We start from the raw sequence: 22,780 nt of genomic DNA on the forward strand, positions 1-22,780 counted from the left end.
ACAGTGTAACCACAAAAGATGCAAAAATGCAATTTAAATTACTGTTGTAAAATACTGGGGCAAGTTGACCCAGTTAATGTCAACACAGGAATTTCTTGGATTAGTATTGCACAACAATTTTATTCTTGAAATTGACAAGGAGTAGAATGTTAAGTTTCTTAAGAGTTGATGCGATAAGCTTAATTTAGTTCCTTTATACTTTCACATGGTTTAAAATTTGTTCAAATATGTACATGAGTTGGAGATATTTTCTTTAACAGCCGTGCACAGTTTCATGAGGGATTGCAAATAGATTTTGACAAAGCACGAAATGCAACCGATCGCTGGAAATTGTTGCAACGCACTGTAAGTGGTCGTACCATCACTTAAATCGTGATAACACAACTGAATGTGATTCAAAAGAGCAGTGCAATTGAGAAACTGAGATGACAGCATTAAAGTGATGCATTTAATTTTGTGTCTGACGCTTAAATATTTTCTACTTTCTCCTCTCACTGCAAAGCTGAGCTCGAGTGGGTTTCTCAGTGTTGGAAGCTCTGAACTCGCCGCAATTGTCCTTTGTGCATTCACCAAAATAGAGAGTTAATAGAGTATTTTAAAGTAGTATATTACAGCAGAATTCAATCATTCTTCAGTTAACCAAACCTACAGTGTGCCACCTTGACCAACAACAGCCACCATGGCAGAAGCTAGCAATTTAATGTGGTTTTGGTGTTTGTGGTTTGATCCCATCCCATGGATTGTTTTCAGCCAATAGGTTATTGTATCTTGCAGTTTTATTCAAGCAATGGCATGTATCAGCAGTTAGAGCATTCCACATTTAATACATGATAAAATTTGTCCCAAGAAATTACTCATTAGAACCTGATTGATTGATTGCCTTACTGAAGAATAACATACTGTTGAGCACAATCTAATATATACGTTGATGGGTATAATGCATTTCATCCTGTAATTGCTGTGTCATTTTAATTCATCAGTGGTAAACCACACATTCCAAATAAGTTGCAAGAAATTGGATGTCTGATAAGCTGCTGAGCATTGTATTGATGCCACCATTTTGGGTTGGTGAACATGTGAATGTTAGATAAAGCTCTGCTGTTTCTCCTTTCTCATTCCACTGGTGTGAAAACTGAGCACTGGGTAGTCACTTGGACTGTCTTTGTGGTGTCAAGATCCCAGATAAGTCCGGCTCCAATGTGAAACCTGACTTGACAGGCTGCAAGTTTTGTTTTTTCACAATTTATTGTGGTGGTCAGTCACTGACCATATTCATGAGAGACTGGCAATGTAGTTTAACTCAAAGGAACAAAATAATCTGTTGCACAAAACAAAATTATTTGAAACAGTCATGTTGCAAGTTTAAGAAATGAAGATTCAACCCTTTTCACTTTAGGAACAGGAGTAGGCTATTCAACCCCTTGAGCCAGTTCCACTATTCAATCATAACTCCATATACTTGCCTTTGCCCCATATCCTTTAAAAGTTTTTGGTTGACAAAAATTTATCAATCTCTGATTTAAAACTAATAACAATAATCAACTGCTGCTTGTGGAAGAGTGTTCCGAATATCTATCACCTCCTGTGTGTTTTAAGTGCTGGGTAATGGGGATGCATGAAGGCTGTCTGGTTGTAAGCTCACAAGGTGGAAGATGAGGTATTCTTCAGTTTGCATGTGGCCGTATTTTGATGGTGGGGTCGGCCCAGGATGAGCCTGTCATTGGGAGGGGGAGTTGACATGGTGGGGTTGATTGGAGTGTACAGACCATAGCTGTTCCCTGAACTGGTCCCCGAGTTTGAGCTTGGTCTCTCCGATGTAAAGAAGATCATGTTGGGAGAAATGGATGCAATAAATCCATTGATCGGTAGGTCTGATCAAGGACAATAGTGGGAGATTGTGTATTGAGTCGGAAGAGATAGGAGAGGTCTTGAATGAGTACTTTTCTTCAGTATTTACGAACGAGAGGGACCGTATTGTTGAAGAGGAGAGTGTGAAACGGACTGGTAAGCTAGAAGAGATACTTGTCAGGAAGGAAGATGTGTTGGACATTTTGAACAACTTGAGGATAGACAAGTCCCCCGGGCCTGACGGGATATATCCTAGGATTATGTGGGAAGCAAGAGAGGAAATTGCAGTACCGTTGGCAATGATCTTTTCGTCTTCACTGTCAACAGGGGTGGTACCAGGGGACTGGAGAGTAGTGAATGTTGTGCCCCTGTTCAAAAAAGGGAATAGGGATAACCCCGGGAATTACAGATCAGTTAGTCTTACTTCTGTGGTAGGCAAAGTAATGGAAAGGGTACTGAGGGATAGGATTTATGAGTATCTGGAAAGACACTGCTTGATTAGGGACAGCCAGCACGGATTTGTGAAGGGTAGGTCTTGCTTTACAAGTCTTATTGAATTGTTTGAGGAGGTGACCAAGCATGTGGATGAGGGTAGAGCAGTGGATGTAGTGTACATGGATTTTAGTAAGGCATTTGATAAGGTTCCCCACGGTAGGCTTATGCGGAAAGTCAGGAGGCATGGGATAGAGGGAAATCTGGCCAATTGGATAGAAAACTGGCTAACCGGTCGAAGTCAGAGTGGTGGTAGATGGTAAATATTCAGCCTGGAGCCCAGTTACAAGTGGAGTTCAGTTCTGGGATCAGTTCTGGGTCCTCTGCTGTTTGTAATTTTTATTAATGACTTGGATGAGGGAGTCGAAGGGTGGGTCAGTAAGTTTGTAGATGATACGAAGATTGGTGGAGTTGTGGACAGTGAGGAGGGCTGTTGTCGGCTACAAAGGGACTTAGATATGATGCAGAGCTGGGGTGAGGAGTGGCAGATGGAGTTCAACCCTGCCAAGTGTGAGGTTGTCCATTTTGGAAGAACAAATAAGAATGCGGAATACAGGGTTAACGGTAAAGTTCTTAGTCAGGTGGAGGAACAGAGGGATCTTGGGGGTCTATGTACATAGATCTTTGAAAGTTGCCACTCGGGTGGATAGAGCTTGTAAGAAGGCCTATGGTGTATTAGCGTTCATTAGCAGAGGGATTGAATTCAAGAGTCGTGAAGTGATGTTGCAGCTGTACAGGACTTTGGTTAGGCCACATTTGGAGTACTGTGTGCAGTTCTGGTGGCCTCACTTTAGGAAAGATGTGGAAGCTTTGGAGAGGGTGCAGAGAAGATTTACCAGGATGTTGCCTGGAATGGAGAATAGGTCATACGAGGGCAGGTTGAGAGTTCGCGGCCTTTTCTCGTTGGAACGGCGAAGGATGAGGGGTGACTTGATAGAGGTTTCTAAGATGATCAGAGGAATATATAGAGTAGACAGTCAGAAACTTTTTCCCCAGTTACAACAGAGTGTTACAAGGGGATATAAATTTAAGGTGAAGGGTGGAAGGTATAGGGGAGACGTCAGGGGTGGGTTCTTTACCCAGAGAGTGGTGAGAATGTGCTGCACGTGGGAGTGGTAGAGTCAGAATCATTGGTGACCTTTAAGCGGCAATTGGATAGGTACATGGATGGGTGCTTAATCTAGGATAGATGTTCGGCACAACATCGTGGGCCGAAGGGCCTGTTCTGTGCTGTATTGTTCTATGTTCTAAATCAGGTTAGGGAAAATGCAGCTGAATTTGGAATGATTCTTTGAGGCCTTGGACAGAGGTAAGAGGTGGTGTGAGGGCAGGTGTTTCACCTCCTGCAGCTGCAGGGAAAGGTGCCAGGTGTGGAGGAGAGATTGGTGGGGAGTGTGGACCTAACAAAGGAATTGTGGAGGGAATGGTCCCAGCAGAATGCAGATAGGGGTGGGGAGGGAAATATCATTTTGGTGGTGGGGTCAGACCACAGGTGGTGGAAATGGCAGAGGATGATGAGCTAGACTTGGAGATTAGTGGGTGGAACGTGAGGACATTCCATGTGAACTGCCTCAATTTCTCCACCCTCTTACCCTCGCAATGTGCAGCCCTCCACTCCAACCCCAACTCTCCATAAAACCAGCTGACAAGGGAGGTGTGGTGGTAGTTGGCACGCCCACCTCTACCTCGCTGAGGCCACACTCCAACTCTTTGATACTTTCTATTGCTCCCTTGATCATGACCTGACCTCTCATCACCACACCACCTCCCAGGTCATCCACAATCTCATCGCCTTGGGAGATGTCCCATCCACAGCCTCCAATCTTATCGTTCCCCAGCTCCGCACTGCCCGTTTCTTTCTCCTACCCAAAATTTATACACTTGACTGCCCTGATCAATTGATTGTCTCTGTCTCTGCCTCTGCCTGCTCCTGTCCATTGTACTCCTCTCCTGTTATCACAACTTTGTCCTGACCCCTATGGTCCAGAAACTCCCCACACATTCAGGACACCACCCGTGTCCTCCGCCTTCTCCGACTTTCAATTCCCCAGCCTCCAATATTTCATCTTCACCACTGACATCCAGTCACTCTACACCTGTATTCCCCAGGAGGAGGGCCTCCAAGCCTTCTGTTTATTCCTCTCCCATAGGCCCAACTAGTCCCCCTCCACTGACACACACATTCACTTGGCAGAACTGGTCCTCGCCCTTACATCTTTTTTCCTTTCAATCTTCCGACCTCCTACAAACCAGAGGGATGGCTACAGGTACCATATGGGTCCGAACTATTCCTGTCTCTTCGTAGCTCGAACAGTTCACCTACTTCACCCGCACCCTCCACCCTGACCTCCGGTTTACCAAGACTATCTCTGCCTACCTCTCCGTCTCCATGTCCAACAACTGACTCAGCATCCACATCTATTTCAAAGCCGCCAACTCCAACAGTTCGACCTCACACAGACACACTTCCATACTCCCAACCACTCCTCCATATCTGTGCCCAGGATGAACAATTCCATTCCAGGTCATCCTAGATGTCCTCCTACTTCAAGGACTGTAATTTTCCCTTCCGCGTGGTCAACAATGCTCTCCACTGCATCTCCACCATTTCCCACATCTCTGCCCTCAAATAAATCTCCCACAAAAAGGATAGAATCCCTTGGTCTTCACAGTCCACCCCACTAATCTCCAAATCCAGTACATTATCGTCCGCCACATGTAGTCTGACCCCATCAAATTGATATTTCCCTCCCCACCCCTATCCACTTTCTGCTGGGACTGTTCTCTCGTTAGTTCCACACTTCCCACCAACCTCCCCTCTGCAACTGACACCTTTACCTGCGGCTGCAGGAGGTGCAAATTCTGCCCTCACATCTCCCCTCTTATCTCTGTCCAAGGCCCCAGTCAGTCAGTTCAAGTCCTGCAGAAATTCACCTGCATTTCCTCTAACCTGATTATATCAGAAGCAATGGATGCAGTCTCCTCTGCATCGGAGAGACTTAGTACAAACTCTGGGACCAGTTCAGGGAACATCTATGATCCGTACGCTCCAATCATCCCCACCTTTTGGGTTGCCAGCCATTTCAACTCGCCCAGTGGCGTCTATCCTGGGCCGCCTCCACAGTTAAAATAAGGCCACATGCAAACTGGAGGAAGAGCACTTCGCCCTCTGCCTCAGGATCTGGCAACCATACAGCTTTAACATAGAATTCACCAGTCCCCACCCCCAATCATTCCAGGTCCTGCCCCCTCTTCCATCCTGCCCCCTTGACCTGACCCAACCTGTCCATCTTCCTTCCCATGTATCTGCTCCACCCTTTGCACTGACCAGTTGCAATCAACTGCATCCACATATCGCCATCCTACCCACCTTTCCTCCAGCCCTGTCCATATTTACTTCTCTGCTGTCTTCCCTCTTCCCCAGCCCAGATGTAAGGTTATCGCCTTGTACCTCAACTCCCCTGCTCCTTTGGTGCTGCTTGACCTGCTGTGCTTTTGCCAGCTCCACCCTTTATCGACCCTTAAACTGCTAACGCGGAGCACACATTTCTTAAGATGGGTTATTTTAAACTTCTTGTCCACAGCCTTCTGTTTCTGGAGCTTTTCTCTTTGACATTAAGCTACTCGGGACTTTCTGCCCTGACCGTTTTGTAGATTGCTAAATTGCGTTGCTGATGTCAGGCCAATTCTTACTCCATGACCTTTTTTCTCTCGGAAAGAAGCCTGCACACTTGATGGCCTTGTCAGTGATACTGTCTTTCTGAATGACTTGTTTCTATCTCTGTCTCCCTGACTTTCAGGACACTTATTGCAGAGGGTGTCTCGTACATCTATAGAAAGAAAGGAGACAGAGCAATGGTCCAATTATTTTCTCTCTTCTAGCATTCTAAGATACTAAACTGTTCACCTCAAGGATGTTAAATGCACACAAATTACTACTGTTCAGCTGAAAAAAAAGCTCTTCTCTCAATGCACACAATCCTTAAATATAAATTAAACTTCAAGCCATACCTAGTCCTGTCCACTTCAGAACCTGAGTATCCAAGTAATGAAAATGATATAGCCTGAATCTTTACGTTATAATGGTAACAGTATGTAACGACACTCTTGTACGAGAGTAAAAAATGATGATCATGTACAGTGGTTTTGCATATCTGGTGTTAGGCCAATGCATTTATAAATAATCTACGTTTGTTTAGTATTGGTTAATAGGGTTTGAAGTAAAAAAAAAAGTTTGAACAGCTGATATTTAGGTGCATCACTAGATTCGTGAAGATTTGTAAATACCATATCATTTTATATATTTTTCATCGTAAACTGTAATGGAAAAAGGACTGTTTGACAGGAAAACATGACAAGGAATAGCCTGGGTCAATCTGACCGGTGATTTGGGGGGCGTTGCAAACTTTCGTTAAAATCTTTAACTTTTGTGATAATTTCAAGAATAACGGGGCTTGATTTCCAGCAGGTTGTGCCAAAAGTGAGTTGATGGTTTTGTTCAAAACATTGGATGGTAACTGATTTGCAGTTGAAATAACAGTCAGTCTTTGGGAAGTCAGCTCAATTTGCTATACAACCTGCTTGTGTTGTCTTTGAATGTGAACTTTCTATTCATCAAATTGCTTTCTACAGTTAACCAAACAAGTGAATGACCACCATTTAGAAGAAATTAAGCTGCAGTACTGCTATCCCCGTCTGGATATTAACGTCAGCAAAGGCATCAACCATCTGCTGAAAAGCCCTTTCTCCGTTCATCCCAAAACGGGTATTGTGTACCTGTCGTCTTTTCTTTCCTAAAGATTGACTGTGCTCTGCAACTGTTTGTTTGTTTGTTATCCTACTTCTCAATCTTTTTGGAAACTTTGCTCACTCTGTCTGTCTTGGTCTCTTTCTGTCTATATGTTTCTGAACTGGCGCCAGATATAAACCTGAGTGTACTAAAGCAATTAATTTCAACACTTCTCCTTGTGTTCAAATCCCTCCATGGTCTTGGCCATCTGACTGCTTGTTGTTTCATCAGTCTTTTTTTAAACAAAGCTGTATAAAAAGGTTGTGGTACTTATGTTTTGTAGTGTTCAAACTATCAAAAATGATGTGGCATAGACAGAAAACTTTCAACTGTATGTGCAGTATATTCCACTCATCATTTCTGTTGCTGTTCCAGGACGCATTTCAGTGCCTCTCGATGTCAAGAATGTGGATAAATTTGATCCTTTTAGTGTCCCGACAATAAGGTATGAAGGATATTGACATCAGGTATATTTACGTATTGAGAAAGCAACTTAAGTGTGAATCTTTTTTTTTCTGAAACTGTGGTGGTGGTATATATCAGGGTTCTTTTTAAAGTGTAAGTAAGGCAGGAAAGTAGCTCCATAGAAGGATTTTGAAATGTGTCCAGGCATCTGCAGAAGTAATTTGGTGCATCAACTTGGATTCTATAAGAAGTCACATTTATTCCAAAATATTAAAATGATCTATTTTACTTCATTTATTCCCAGCATTTATTCTTGTATCTTTTAAGTGTCACCTACATGTAAGCACAACCCAGGTATTGTAGTTGACATCCAAGATTGGGTTTCTGGCCCAGACAAGTGCCTTCTGAGCAAAAATCACAAACTTACTGTCATGCAGAAGATGACCATTCTGCCCACCGTGCTTGCAATAGTTCTATTCCTTTGTGCTAATCTCTTGCCTTTTTACCCCATACCCTTGCACACCATTTCTTTTCAAATAATCATTCAGTGCCCCCTTGAATGCCTTGATTGAACCTGCCTGTTTCCACACCAGAGATTCTATTGTTCAGTTACTGATCTTGCCACCACCCTCTTATTCCAAATCAATTGTGTTTTAACTCTTGTGTTCTAGCCCCATTAAAATCCACTGTCTGCCAATTGTTTTTTCTCACGCTGGGCTGTTGCATGTCATTCTTCAGCACCAACCTGAACCTTATGGTTTTGATAAATGCAAGGTCAAAGCAAGGGTCATGATTTTCATCTGCAGACTAGTTCGTTGCAGCAGCGAAGTGGTGTCCCAACCAGTCCTTGGCTGTCACCATATGCATTTCTGGACGATAGCCAATGAGGCAATGCATGCCTGCTTGCATTTCCTATTTAGCTTCATGGCTAGGATGCTAAGGCTAGGTTGTTGCATGATACCTCAGGCAGTAACATTCCAGTCTGAATTGTATTGGGGAGGTGCCATTAACTGGCTCGTATACCATCAAGGAGAAATTGTCAGGGGTTCTGCTCTGGACTGTTATCCAGCAAGTCCTGCTGAAAGAATGTGTAAGTGGCTGGTTGACAGGATCAGACTCCGCCATGATGCTCTGTGGTTGAAAAGTCCACATGATCCTGTGTCAAAACACTCATGAATGATGGTCAGTTGAGCAAATTGCAAGGTAACCTGGTGCCACAGAACAATAACTGACTAAGGAATCATTCCTCATGGGGGACATCTAGGTTGCTGATTTTATGTGAGGGAGGAAGTCCTCTAATGTTTTTCTATGGTTGTAATAGCGATCTGCTGAATGGAAACATGGCCTGTTCAGATGGTGGTAACTATCCAAGTGAATGGCCATGCAGCGATTGAGAATGTGATGTGCAGGTGACTGCATGTGACTGATGTTTCAAAGGTGTGCACATGCATGTCTGCATGTCAATCTTTAAAACTGATTCCATGATGCAAAAGTGCACAGCAAGCAGAAGTTAGAGTAAACAATGTCGAAACTAACATTGTGCTCAACTATGATGTCCTTTGTGCCAACATGCTGCCTGATGGCCATGTGTTTAAATTCTTTCAAGCAATACAGTGTCCAAAGTCACCTACCATAAACATAACTGTGTTGGGGCGGCACGGTGGCTCAGTGGTTAGCACTGCTGCCTCAGTGTCGGGGGCCCAGGTTCGATTCCAGCCTCTGGCGACTGTCTGGGTGAAGTTTACACATTCTCCCCATGTCTACGTGGGTTTCCTCCAGATGCTCTGGTTTCCTTCCCAGTCCAAAGATGTGCTTGTTAGGTGAATTGGCCATGCTAAATTGTCCAGTGTTCAGGGATGTATAGGTTAGGTGCATTAGTCAGGAGTCAATGTAGAGTAATGGGTCTGGGTGGGATACTCTTCAGAGGATCGGTGTGGACATGTTGGGCCGAAGGGCCTGTTTCCACACTGTAGGGATTCTAATTCTAATAACATTGCCTTAACACTGCTTCAGTGCCTTCAGGCAATCAAAGTTGTATTTTGTAATTTACAATGGGATAACCTCTGATTCTCTTAAAGTTATCTTTGCAAGGAGCTTGATAAGAAAACTAAGGAAGAGCAAGAAGTTACAAGTGCTGAGAACGGTGAAGAGCTGGAGGTGAAACGTCGCACCAGAGGTAAATATCTAGATGAGGCTGTGGGCATTGTCGTTAATAAGTTACCCATCCCAGTTTGCATTTGAGAACCTTTGAGAATCGGTCATGTTGGTGTGTGTCTGGAGTCACGTAGTGTACAACAGATCAGGATGGCAGACTTCCTTCCCAAAAGAAAACACGTGACAGGATCGCGTTTTATACGATTATTGATAAATTTCATAGTAACTACTGAGACTAACATTTAATTCTGGCTTGACTGTTTTAATTATTCAATTTTTTTCATAAAATTAAATTCACCTAGTTTTAGGGGCCTTTAGATTACTTGTCCAGTGACAATATCACAATGCCACCATCTCATGTCGGAGAACAATGCTGCATAATACTGCAGGTCCAATACAATATCCAGGCATTTCTCCTAAAACAACTAATCACCCACTTTTGTCATCTTTCTCCCCTCACAATCCTGGCTTCTGTTGAAGTCTCACTCCAAGGTGTTACTCTCCCTACAGTACATCATTTATGTGTACAGTTTTGGGCAGATATGGTTGCATCAGATGCAATTCAGATATGGTTTGCTTGACTGGTTCCTGAAATGAAATGTTATTTTTGAGCAAGTTTCTGCTGCTAAAGTCTATATTCAAGGACTTCAAAGCCCTAGCTTAGGCCTCTACTTGCTAGAGTTTTCTAATCAATTTTTCAGAAATATGATGCACCTCTGGAGCAAATGTAACTTGAATCCAGATCTCCTGATTCCAAGATAATGTTCCTCGTGTAGTGGTCGTGCCCCTAAAAGGCCAGCCCTGGAATATTTGTTTTAAGAATCAACTGATCTCTCTGATCCTTGCAGCATGGTTTCGAGGTCTACAGCACCAGGAAAGGCCCATTGAGTCTGTGCCAGTCAAAAACAACTACTTATCTATTCTAATCCCATTTTCCCAGCACTTGGCCCATCATTGTGGTGCACATCTAAATACTTCTGAAATGTTGTGGGTTTCTGCCTCCACCCTTACAGGCAGCAAGTTCCAGATTCACACCATCCTCTGGGTGTCAGACATTTCCTCTCAGCCCTTCTAAATTTCTTGTATATGCCCCCACCCCCATCATTGATTCCTCCTCTGGAGGGTGCCTCTCATAATTTTATACATCTCAATCATGTCCTGCCTCAGTCTTCTGTGCTCCAAGAAAAACAATCCCAGTCTGTCTGTCTCTTAACTCAAACTCTCCAGCCCAAGCAAGATCCTGGTAAATATCCTCTGCATCCTCTACTGCAATCGCATCCCTTCTACGTGGATTCTAATACTATATACAATAGTAGCTGTGGCCTAACCAATGTTTTATACAGTTTCAGCATCACCTCCCTGCTCTTTAAACTTTCTACCTCATCTAATAACGGCAAGTATCTCATGTGCCACCTTAACCATTCTTGCCTGTGTCACTCCCTTAAGGGAGTGGTGTATCTATGCACCAAGGTCCCTGTGAACCTCAGTGCTTCCCAGGGTCCATAAGTTAATCATGTGTTTCCTTGTTTGTACTGCACTCAACCCATCTGACCAGCCCATTTATATCCTCACTATTAACCATCCCATCAATTTTTATATCATTTGTAAACTGAGTGGTAAACCCTCCTGCATTCAAGTTTAAATCATTTATATAAACCACAAACTGCAAGGGTCAGAAAAGTGATTGCTGCGGAACCCCATTGGATAAAAGCTTCCATTGGGAAAACCATCGCTAAAAGCGTTTGCTCTGTCCATCATGGCCAAATCATATCTGATCTTGTTAAAATTGCCTTCCCCCAGTTTATAACTTCAAACTGAGGCCCATCCCGGTCTTTTTTTTTTCTATAACAATGGCAAATCTACATCTTGGTTTATTCTTGAAAAGACTGTAATTTACAACCTTGTCAGAGGTTGATTTTATTTAAGGCTAAATTGGACAGATGTTTGATAGGCCAAGGGAGTTTAGGGTGATGGAGTGACAAGCAAGAATTTAGAATTGAGATCATGACTGGTCAGCTCTTATCTTGTTGAATGGCAGAGCTGGCTTAGGGGAGCTGAATGGCTTGCTTCTCCCATTTAATATGATCTTACAAAACTGAATATTGGACAGAAACCATGTGGGAATGCAGTACACATGGGTGAGTGAATTCCTTTTAAATTTCTCTGCACTCAGATTATAAGAAAACAAGCCTCCTTGGGCCCATCCAGATTTTTGAACAATTTATAGAGAAGATGGAGCAATCACGAAAGGGACAGCTGCTGAAACAGAGTGGTGAGTATTGTTTGGGATATCTTTTTAAAAAGTATTTTATTGCATGAACTTGCCAAAATTCAGAGCTATGAGGAAAGCCAGTACAGGTCTAGTGAGGTTTTTTAAAATGTGGGAAGGACTGTTGTTTTCACAGGCAATCTTTTTTGCTTAGTTTGGTTTTTATTTTGAATATTTCTAATTTGGAATTAAACCATAAGTTAGCTTTAACTGTTGACTTTATTCTTGAGAAAAGCTTCATGTTTGACTCAATTGTTTGAATTCTTGTCTTGTACTTGATTCAGGAGAATGTTGCCTGAGGAGTAATGGGATGGAGCTTTGAATCTACCTTCTGAACAAGCTCAACATTTGAAAGTGCTCCACTCAATTAATTGCTTTTTGGGTTGATTGTTTTAAGGAGACAAATGCAGAAGTCATTGTGGACCTGAGGTGCCTGCCCCACACCAACTGATAAATGACTGGTCAATTTGCTTCGATAGTATTCGTTGAGGTCATAGTCATACAGCACGGAAACAGACCCTTCAGCCCAACCAGTCCATGCTCCTCGGATGCTGCCTGACCTGCTGTGCTTCTCAGCACCTCACTCTCCACTCTGATCTCTCGCATCTGCAGTCCTTACTTTCTCCTCATAATCCCAAACTAAACTAGTGCCACCTACCTGTGCTTGGTCCATATCCTCCACACATTTCTTACTCATTTACTTATCCAAATGTCTTTTAAACGTTGTAAGTGTACTTACATCAACCACTTCCTCTGGAAGTTCATTCCACACATGAGCCATGAGAACAATTGTCTTTTTTTTTTGTTGTTTATGGGTAGTTCAGGAGTAAATTGGGAAAACTTTTGCAATGTTCCCCACACAAATGGTATCGTGTCAGCATGGCGAACTCTTTTGGAGGGGAGAAAAGAAACATGATCAAATGTTGTATCTGACACTTCTTTAAAGTGCTACTTTTTTTTTCAGATCGAGAAGGAGATTTTTGATATTCCCCCAATGAGCACGTTCTTCTTCAACTGCGTTTCAGCATATGTTGGCTTGTATCATTAGGTTGGAAAGCTTGGAATCGTGACTGCCTTCTGACTTCGCTGCTGTAGCTGCAAAGAAGATTTAAAAGTTTATGATGTACCAAAATGCACTTCAGTTCTGAGCAGCCTTTAGTTAAGGCCTGTGGAACAACCGTTTCAGAATTCCTACTTGAGAGGTTTATATCATTTTATATCTAGCAGATATTTATATATCCATATTTTGTCTCTTGGTAAGATTCCTTTTATTTTTCTTCTGCATTTCCACTTGCCACGAATTGAATCACTTAGATCTTAAGCTACATTATACAACATCATGTGGAAGAGTCACCTTTTTAATTAGGGTGGCAGTCAATCCCAGGACTCTCTAACTGTTGAACTTTGGCAGAAGAGCCATCTAGAATGGGCACCATTTTTCTGCAGGTTCCTGAAGTTCTGTGTAAAATTCAGATATGATGGATGAGCTGTAAAACCTCTATGGGAAATTGTCCCTCAATGTTCATCTTTCAATGTCCATATACTGGAGTGTGAAGAATAGTGAATTGGGACTGGGGAACTACTGGTATCTGTGGACCTAAAGCCCAGTAAGAATCAGCATCTTTCCATTTTCATCCAACACTTGAAGAGAAAAAAAAACACTGCACACTTCACCAGAGACTTGATTGAAAATGTGTACTTTGTAAGCTTATGCAAGCAGTCTCCATTACTACTTAGTAAAGAGATGTTTTTATTCTGTGTAATATCATGGAGAGGGGTGAGATTATCCCCTCTTCTCCTGTACCTGTATGAGGGCATGTTTAAAAGGAAAAAACAACTCTCAAATGACAGGTTCTGTTGTATTTTTTTCAAGGAAAATGTTTATTTTTAACACAGCCATACCTCCTACATTTGAGTGAAATATTGTTTCCAAAAAGTTTGAAAGCCACCCTGACTTTCACTTCTCCTTTTGGTCCACTGAAGAATAGAGTCTGGAGGTCACAAATGATTAATTTCATGTAGCAGCAGACTTCTTGTTCCACTCCTGTTGGGAGACAGTTGAACACCTGTCCTATAACCTTTAGAATTGTAGGGATTTATAGCATGGGGGAAGAAAAGGTTGTTCAGCCTATTGTCTATCTTGGTCATTTACTCTAGTCCCATTTCCCAGTACTTGTCCATAGTGGTGTTCCAAGTGTTAACCGAAATACTCTACAACCCTTTAAGGAGGAATTTTTAGATGTCATTTTGGATGCCAAATTCTTCATTAAATCCACGACCCTCTGGATATAACACCTCTGTTAAGAGGAAAGGTTTATTCTTTACGAGATCTCTGCCCTCTATAAAGCATATGTCAAGTGGATCTGTTATCCCCACCCAAAGTCATCTTCGCTGTAAGGAAAACAACACACTCTGATCTAGTCTCTCTGTAGCTGGGGAATCTCCTCTGCACCCTCTCTACTACAATCTTAGCTCTTTAAAAGTGTGGTGACTACAAATTGATACAGCACTCTAGCTATAGACTAACACCTTGTCCAACTCCATCATAATCTCTCTGTTCTTCTATACAATGTCTCCACTAATAAAGATAAGTATCCCATATTTTCAATTCACCTGGCATGTTGCCATGTCTTCTGTGAAGCTTCAGGTGCATTCCCTTGCCTTGTTAGTTCTCCTAAAATGTACCACCTTTTCTCAGTCTGATTCTCAAAAGGCCTGCTTTTTTTATATCCCCAACATCAGATCATCTCATTGGTTCAATATTGGCAAAACAATAAATTCAAACTCGATTGGATTTTCGTATCCTGTGGCATAATTTAAACCAATTGGTTAAATTCGAATTGTTGTCAAAACAGCAACCGACTCGGGTATCTATTTCACAGCCATGTGTTACATATTTTCAATTTTCCAATACACAGACTGCTCTTGAAAGCTCTGTGCAGAACAGCATTCACCCTCTCTTAAAGGTACAAACATGCCTTCAACTTCATAACAATTAAAACACTTGCATATGCTCTGGCTTCTGTATTGACTTGGCTTCTCTTCTATGTTTGTGCATCACCCCCTATTGTCCCTCCACGCCATAACCCTCCCACTGCCAAATTAGTTCAACACCTCTGCACCATACATGAAAGGATGCTTATCCTGTTTCAGGTCCCACATTCCCACAAACAGACCCAGCGCTCTAGGCTTTCCCTCCTCTCAGTCACATTCATTTGCTTTATTAATCTATTCCTATGCTCTCTAGCACACACCACTGGAGTAGTACAGAGATCGCAACCTTCAAGGTCCTGCTTTTCAATCTGCTACCTATTCCCAAATTTCTTGTGGAAGAACCTCATCCTTCTTTCTACCTACGCCATTTGTCTTCCCCCTTTCTAAAAAAAAAGCCCTGCAACCATTCACTTCATACCCTTGACCTTCAATCATGGAGTCCCGTCGGACTACAGAAACATTTGTCTGTAGCCTTCACTTTTGAATCTCCTACCACTATTCCTATTTTTCCCATCCCCTTCTGTAACTGGGTTCTGGCCGCACTCCCCAGAGAAATTGTCACTCAGTGGTTTCCAACGCAGAAAAATTAATTATTTAAATTAATTTGTGGGAAGTGAGCATTGCTGGCTGGGCCACCATTTATTGTCCTTCCTTAGTTGACGTTGAGAAGATGGTGAAGAGTTGTCTTCTTGAGCCACTATAGTCCACATGCTGTAGGTAGTCCCATGGTGCCATTAGGAAGGTAAGGGAGTTCCAAGATTTTGATCCAATGACACTGATAGAACAGCAATATATTTCCAAGTTGAGGTAGTGAGTGACTTGGAGAGAGATTTGTACATGTTGTTCCCATGTGTCTGCAGCTGTCCTAGACAGAAGTCATCATTGGTTTAGAGGGTGCTGTCTAAGACACTTCGATGAATTTCTGCAGTGCATCTTGTATATGGTGCACACTGCTGCATCAGAGCCTCAGCGGTGGAGGGAGTGAATGTAGTGCCAATCGAGTGGGCTACATTGTCTTTGTACCAAGTTTCTTGTGTTGTTGGAGCTGCACTCATCAGCCAAATGGGGACTATTCCATCACACTCCTTACTTATGCCTTGGTAATGTTGGACAGGCTTTCGGGAGCCAGGAAGTGAGTTACTTGCTGTAGGATTCCTAGTCTATGACCTACTGCTGTGGCCAGTTTATTTATATGGTAGATTCAGTTTCTGGGCAATGGTAACCCCAAGATGATGGCAACCAAGTGTTTGAGCGGGATGGGGGTTCAATGATGGTAACACCATTGACTGTCAAAGGCCATTGTTACAGTGTTTATTATTGGTGATGGTTATAGCCTGTCATTTGTGTTGCACGGATGTTAATTGCCATTTTTCTGCTGAAGCCTGGATATTACACTTAAACATGGACTGCTTCAGTATCTGAGTCATGAATTGTGCAATCATCAGTGAATATCTCCAATTCTGATGGAGGAATGGTCATTGATGAAACAGCTGAAAATGGCTGCACCTAGGATGCTACAATAAGGAACTCCTGCTGAGATGACTGACCTCCAACAGCCGTAACCATCTTCCTCTGTGCCAAGTATGCCAGCAGAGTTTTCCCTGAATACCTATTGCTTCCAGTTTTGCTAGGGCTCCTTGATGCCACACTATCAAATATACCATTGATGTCAAGGGCTATCGTTCTCACCTCTATAACTCAGCTGTTTTGCCCGTGTTGCACCAAGCTGCAATGAGGTTAGCAGCTGAGTAGCCCTGGTGAAACCCAAACTGGGTGTCAAAAAACAGAATATTTACAGCCCAGGAATAGGCCCTTTGGCCTTCCGAGCCTGTGCCGATCCAAATCCACTGTAAACCTATCACCCAATCCCTAAGGATCTGTATCCCTTTGCTCCCCAACTACTCATGCATCTGTCCAGATGTATCTTAAATGAATCTACCGTGCCTGCCTCTACTACCTCTGCTGGCAATGCATTCCAGGCACCTACCACCGTCTGTAAAGTACTTTCCCCATATATCCCCCTTAAACTTTTCTCACCTTGAACGTGTGACCTCTCGTTAATGAATCCCTCACCCTGGGGGGAAAAAAACTTATCTCTATCCACCCTGTGTATACCCTTCATTATTTGGAGATGCCGGTGTGGAGCAGCACTCCAAAAGCCAATGCTTCCAATTAAACTTGTTGGACTATAACCTGGTGTTGTGTGATTTTTAAATTTTGTATACCCTTCATGACTTGGTAGATCTCAATCAGGTCCCCCCTCAATCTCCTTTTTTCTAATGAAAACAGTCTTAACCTACTCAGCCTTGCTTCATAGCACCTTCCATACCAGGCAACATCCTCGTAAACTTTCTCTGTACCCTCTCCAAAGCGTCCATATCCTTTTGGCGACCAGAACTGTACACGTTATTCTAAATGCAGCCGAACCAAAGTCTTGTACAATTTTAACGTGACCTGCCAGCTCTTATACTCAATACCCCGTCCAATGAAGGCAAGCATACTATATGCCTTCTTGACCACTCTATCCACCTGTGCAGCCACCTTCAGGGTGCAATGGATCTGAACTCCCAGATCTCTCTGCTCATCAACTTTTCCTAAGGCTCTTCCATTTACAGCATAATGCGCTCGAGAATTAGACCTCTCTAAATACATCACTTCACATTTGCCTGGATTGAGCTTCAACTGCCACTTCTCTGCCCAACTCTCCAGTCTATTTATATTCTCCTGTATTCTTTGACAGTCCCCTATGATTTCTGCTACTCCACCACTCTTTGTGTCCAGATCATTTATGTTTATCACAAACGACAATAGCCCCAACATTGCCCCCTGTGCAATACCACCTTTCTCCATTTTGAGAAACTCCATTCAACTACTACTCTGTCTCCTGTTGCTCAACCAGTTCTTTATCCACTGAGCTAGAACACCTTACACACCATGTGACTTCACTTTCTCCATTAGTTTACCATGGAGAACCTTATCAAACGCCTTACTAAAGTCTATGTATCTGACATCTACAGTCCTTCCATTATCTATCAACTTGGTCACTTCCTCAAAGAACTCTATTAAATTGGTAAGGCATGATCTCCCCCGTCCAAAACCATGTTGCCTATCACTGCTAAGCCCATTCTTTTCCAAATGTAAATAGATTCTATCCTTCAGTACCTTCTCCAGCAACTTTCCCACCACTGATGTCAGGCTCCATGGTCTGCAGTTATCTGGAATTCCCTACTACCCTTCTTGTAGAGGGGGACAACATTAGCGACTCTCCAGTCCCCCAGCACCTCACCTGTGTTTAAGGATGCTACAAAGATATCTGTCAGGGCCCCAGCTATTTCCTCTCTTGTCTCCCTCAGCAACCTGAGATTCATCCCATCCGGTCCTGGGGATTTGTCCACCTTAATATTCTTTAGCCTACCCACCATATCTTCCCTCTTTATGTCATGATCCGGAGTAAACAAACTTCTATCTCTAATCTCAACATTCATCATGTCCCTCTCCTCAATGAACACTGATGCAAAGTAATCATTGAGAATCTCACCCATTTTCTCAGGTTTGACGTACAACCTTCCTTCCTTAACCTTTAGTGGACCAACCCTTTCTCTAGTTATCCTCTTGCTTCTTATTTATGAATAAAAGGCCTTGGGATTCTCCTTAATTCTGCTCGCTAAAATTATTTCTTGATCCCTTTTAGCCCACTTGATTCCTCATTTAATTTTGGTCCTACTCTCCCAATATTTCTCCAAGGCCCATTCTGACCTTAGCTGCTGGACCTTAGGTACGCTTCCCTTTTCCTCTTGGCTAGTCGCATGAATTCTCCTGTCATCCACTGTTCATGAACCTTGCCTTTCCTATCTCTTGTTTTCAAAGGGACATGCCTATCCTGCAGTATCTTCAACCTATTTTTGAAAGCATCCCACATATCAAATGTGGACTTCCCTTCAAATAGCTGCCCCTAATCCACATTTCCCAGCTCCTGCCAAATCTTGAGATAATTGGCCTTGGCCCAGTTTAGTACTCTTCCCTTAGGACCACTCTAATCTTTGTCTATGAGTATTCTAAAACTTACAGAATTGTCACTATTCCCAAAGAAATCCCCCACTGTAACTTCTACCCCCTGGCCTGGCTCATTCCCCAACACCAGGTCCAATATGGTCCCTTACAAGATAATACATGGCTTGGAAAGGGTGGACACTAGGAATTGTTTCTGTTAGGCGAGGAGACTAGGACCCGTGGACACAGCCTTAGGATTAGAGGGGGTCAATTCAGAACAGAAATGCGGAGACATTTCTTCAGCCAGAGAATGGTGGGTCTGTGGAATTCATTGCCACAGAGTGCAGTGGAGGCCGGGACGCTAAATGTCTTCAAGGCCAAGATTGATAGATTCTTGTTGTCTCGAGGAATTAAGGGCTACGGGGAGAACGCTGGTAAGTGGAGTTGAAATGCCCATCAGCCATGATTGAATGGCGGAGTGGACTCGATGGGCCGAATTGCCTTACTTCCACTCCTATGTCTTATGGTCTTACCTCATTGGACTATTGACATAATGCTCTTGAAAACTCTCCTGGATGCTTCTTACAAATTCTGCCCCACCTAGATCTCTGACACTAAGTGTATCCCAGTCAATGTTGGGAAAATTAAAATCTCCCATCACAACTACCCTGTTGCCTCTACATCTTTCCATAATCTGTTTACCTATTTGTTCTTCTACCTCACAGTCACTGTTGGGAGGCCTGTAGTACAGCCCCAACAATGTAACTACACCCTTCTCATTTTTCAGCTCTGTCCATAATGCCTCACTGCTCAAGCCCTTCATAGTGTGCTCCTTTAGCACAGCCGTGATATCATCTCTGACCAGCAACGCAACTCCTCCCCCCTTTTACTTCCCTCCCTGTCCTGTCTGAAACATCTATATCCTGGAACACTTAATTGCTAATCATGCCCTTCCTTCAACCAAGTCTCTGATCACAATAACCTCATACTCCCAGGCATCAATCCAAGCCTGAAGTTCATCTGCCTTACCCACTATACTCCTTGCATTAAAGCATATACCCTTCAGAACACCAACTCTTTTGCGTTCATCTGCTCTCTGCCTACTCTTCCTCTTAGTAATGGTAACTTCATAATCTTATTCCTTACAATTTCTAGTTTCCACCTCACTATCTACTAGTCTTCTCTTCTGGTTCCCAGCCCATTGCCACGTTAGTTTAAATCCTCCCCAACAGCAGTAGCAAAGATTCTCCCAAGGACATTAGTTCCAGTCTGGTTCAGGTGTAGACCATCCAATTTGTAATAGTCCCACCTTCCCCAGAACGGTCCCAATGTCCCACAAATCTGAACCCCTCATTCTTACACCATCCCGCAAGCTACGTGTTCATCCTGCCTATTTTTTTCATTTCTACCCTGGCTAGCACGTGGCACTGGTAGTAATCCTGAGATCACTACCTTTGAGGTCCTCTTTAACTTCTCTCCTAGCTCCCTGAATTCTACCTTCAGGACCTCATCTCATTTTTTACTTATATCATTGGTGCCTATATGCACCAAGACAACGGGCTGTTCACCCTCCCCTTTCAGAATGCTCTGCAGCTGATCAGTAACATCTCTGACCCAAGCACCTGGGAGGCAACATACCATCCCGGGAGTCTCGTTTTCAGCTGCAGAACCGCCTATTTACTCCGCTTACAATAGAATCCCCTATGACTATGGCCCTCCGAGTCTTTTTCCCACCCTTCTGAACAGCACTCAGCAGGTTATTGCTGATCAGGTGCTATTTGATAGCACTGTTGGTGACATCTTCCATCACTTTACTGATGATCAAGTGTATAGCTAGGTCTTCTATAATGCTTGTTTATTAAACGTGTTTAGTCTGTAATGCGATTTTTAAAAAATAAAGCGAACTCCCATTCGCTATTACACGATTCCCAGCATGATGCATAGAGGACTGTGTGCAGCGTTGGCATCAGGTGATCAGTCAGCTCATGTACTTTCTTGTGAAAGATGTTGTGAAATGTTTGTGCTAGTGGACTTGGAAATGCATCGTGAAAATGTCTCTACAGCCTGAGGACAAGGAGCTGGGAGCAATCTATTAATTTAAAAACTTAAAAGAGTTGAGATAGAAGTGAAATTTCACTGGAGTCGACTCACCGTAAAAGGACAATGGTGAGAAGTGGATTGAAACTTGGCTTTGTTGTTTGTATTGAGTTTTTTTCTCTTTTTCTTTAAGTATGTTTAGATGTTAAAGAATATCTGCAGAGTCATGTGAATCTGTTTCGGTGACAAATCACTATAGTAACCAACGGCAAAAAAAATTACCAGTACAGGGGCTTGGACATGGTCAGTCGGCTGCTCAGGGTGGTCAAAGCCAGGAAACTGTGCACATAGTGGGTGATGGAGAGAAAGCTGATGATATGCGTGGAGACGCCTTGAGGTGCAGAAGAGGTTCAGGGTTACTCAGGGTCAGATGTTTGTGAGGATGAGAGTGAGTGGAGAAGATGTTGCAGGAAATCGCAGGTACAGTAGCAGAGAGAGTGAGTGTGAGGTATCAATGAGAAAATAGTGGCATTTTCACGTGCAGAATGGAGGTCATTCATCATCCTACATTCTGTGCATTCTTTCAGATGGTTGAGACTGCACTGGTCTGGATGGTAACCCTGGTCCAGGTTGGCATGGTTCCAGTAGAATGACGTCCTCTGTTAGCCTGAGAAAAAGACTTCCTGCCTCTCCTTCACCCCATCCCCATCAGCAGCATCTCCATGTCCTTGCCCACAAAGACAAGCACCAATTTTCTGTTGTCTGCCACATCCAGGGTCAATGTCAGGAACCATGCAGGGCAGCTCCGGACTGACAGTTCTTGTCTGGGTGCACAATGTCTTTTTAAAAGATGGTGCTGCACTGCAGATGTTGGTGAATTCTGGGGTATTCAGTGAGTGGTGAGTTGTTTTGGAAATGGCACATGGTATGATGGTGCCAGAATGTGTGAGAGAATTCAAGCGGGTTTTGTAAAATAAGGTGGTAGATGTTCCCAAGCATCACGATGTGAAACCCTCTGAAAAACTTAACGAAACTGACACTTAGCGAAAGAAATTAAGATTTGGTCCTTGATCTATCCAGGCATGTTTAATTCTGGAATCTGACTTGTGCAGTGTTACTATTGGATGGGATCAGAGACTGGCTAAAATGTAATGCAGCCAGCAGGTATAAATGCCAATTGAGAGGAATCAGTTGAAGACTCTGATGAATTGCACTATAAAATACCATGCAACAAATCAAAATTTACTTTAGACTGTGCTATCATTTGTGTTAGGCTAACTACTATTTATGTTTCGATTTTTACTGGTATTTTTGGTGGTTCACCCCAACCCTGCTTTTTCCATAGGCTCCATTATTTCTACTGCATGATTTTCTATTATAAGGTATCACATTGGAACCTCACTACGGCATTATAGAACTACCTGTAGACTGATGCAGCTATAATTGACTGGGTTGGAGTTGTCTTGCTTTTTATGGACAGGTCACACCTGAGCAATCTTCCACATTGTTGGGTAGATGCCAGTGTTATGGCTGTACTAGAAAAGCTTGGCTTGGGGTGCAGCTAGTTCTGGAGCACAAGTCTTCAGAACTATTGCCAGAATGTTGTTAGGACCCAAAGCTTTTGCATTATCCAGCGCCTCGAACCATTTCTTGATATCACAAAGAGTGAATTGAATGGACTAAAGACTGGCATCTGTGCCGGTGGAGATCTCCAGAGGAGGCTGAGATGGATCATCCACTTGGAACTTCTGGCTGAAAATTTTAGGGACTGTTGAGATTCACGGAAAGAATGTCCTGCAGTC

At 43.1% G+C, this 22,780-nt stretch overlaps 1 protein-coding gene across 1 annotated transcript in view; it reads left to right on the plus strand.

The window, feature by feature from the left end:
- The window catches only part of prim1 (DNA primase subunit 1), a 36,445-nt gene extending 19,302 nt beyond the window's left edge, over window positions 1-17,143 (plus strand). Inside the window, exons 8-13 of the mRNA XM_060820993.1 lie at window positions 269-345; window positions 6,973-7,105; window positions 7,505-7,574; window positions 9,613-9,710; window positions 11,862-11,960; window positions 12,922-17,143. Coding sequence (XP_060676976.1) covers window positions 269-345; window positions 6,973-7,105; window positions 7,505-7,574; window positions 9,613-9,710; window positions 11,862-11,960; window positions 12,922-12,941 — 497 coding nt within the window. The 3' untranslated portion in view covers window positions 12,942-17,143. The remainder of the gene's footprint in view (window positions 1-268; window positions 346-6,972; window positions 7,106-7,504; window positions 7,575-9,612; window positions 9,711-11,861; window positions 11,961-12,921) is intronic.
- Window positions 17,144-22,780: the final 5,637 nt, after the last annotated feature.

Source organism: Hemiscyllium ocellatum, chromosome X (assembly GCF_020745735.1).
Source record: "Hemiscyllium ocellatum isolate sHemOce1 chromosome X, sHemOce1.pat.X.cur, whole genome shotgun sequence".
Taxonomy (NCBI): domain Eukaryota; kingdom Metazoa; phylum Chordata; class Chondrichthyes; order Orectolobiformes; family Hemiscylliidae; genus Hemiscyllium; species Hemiscyllium ocellatum.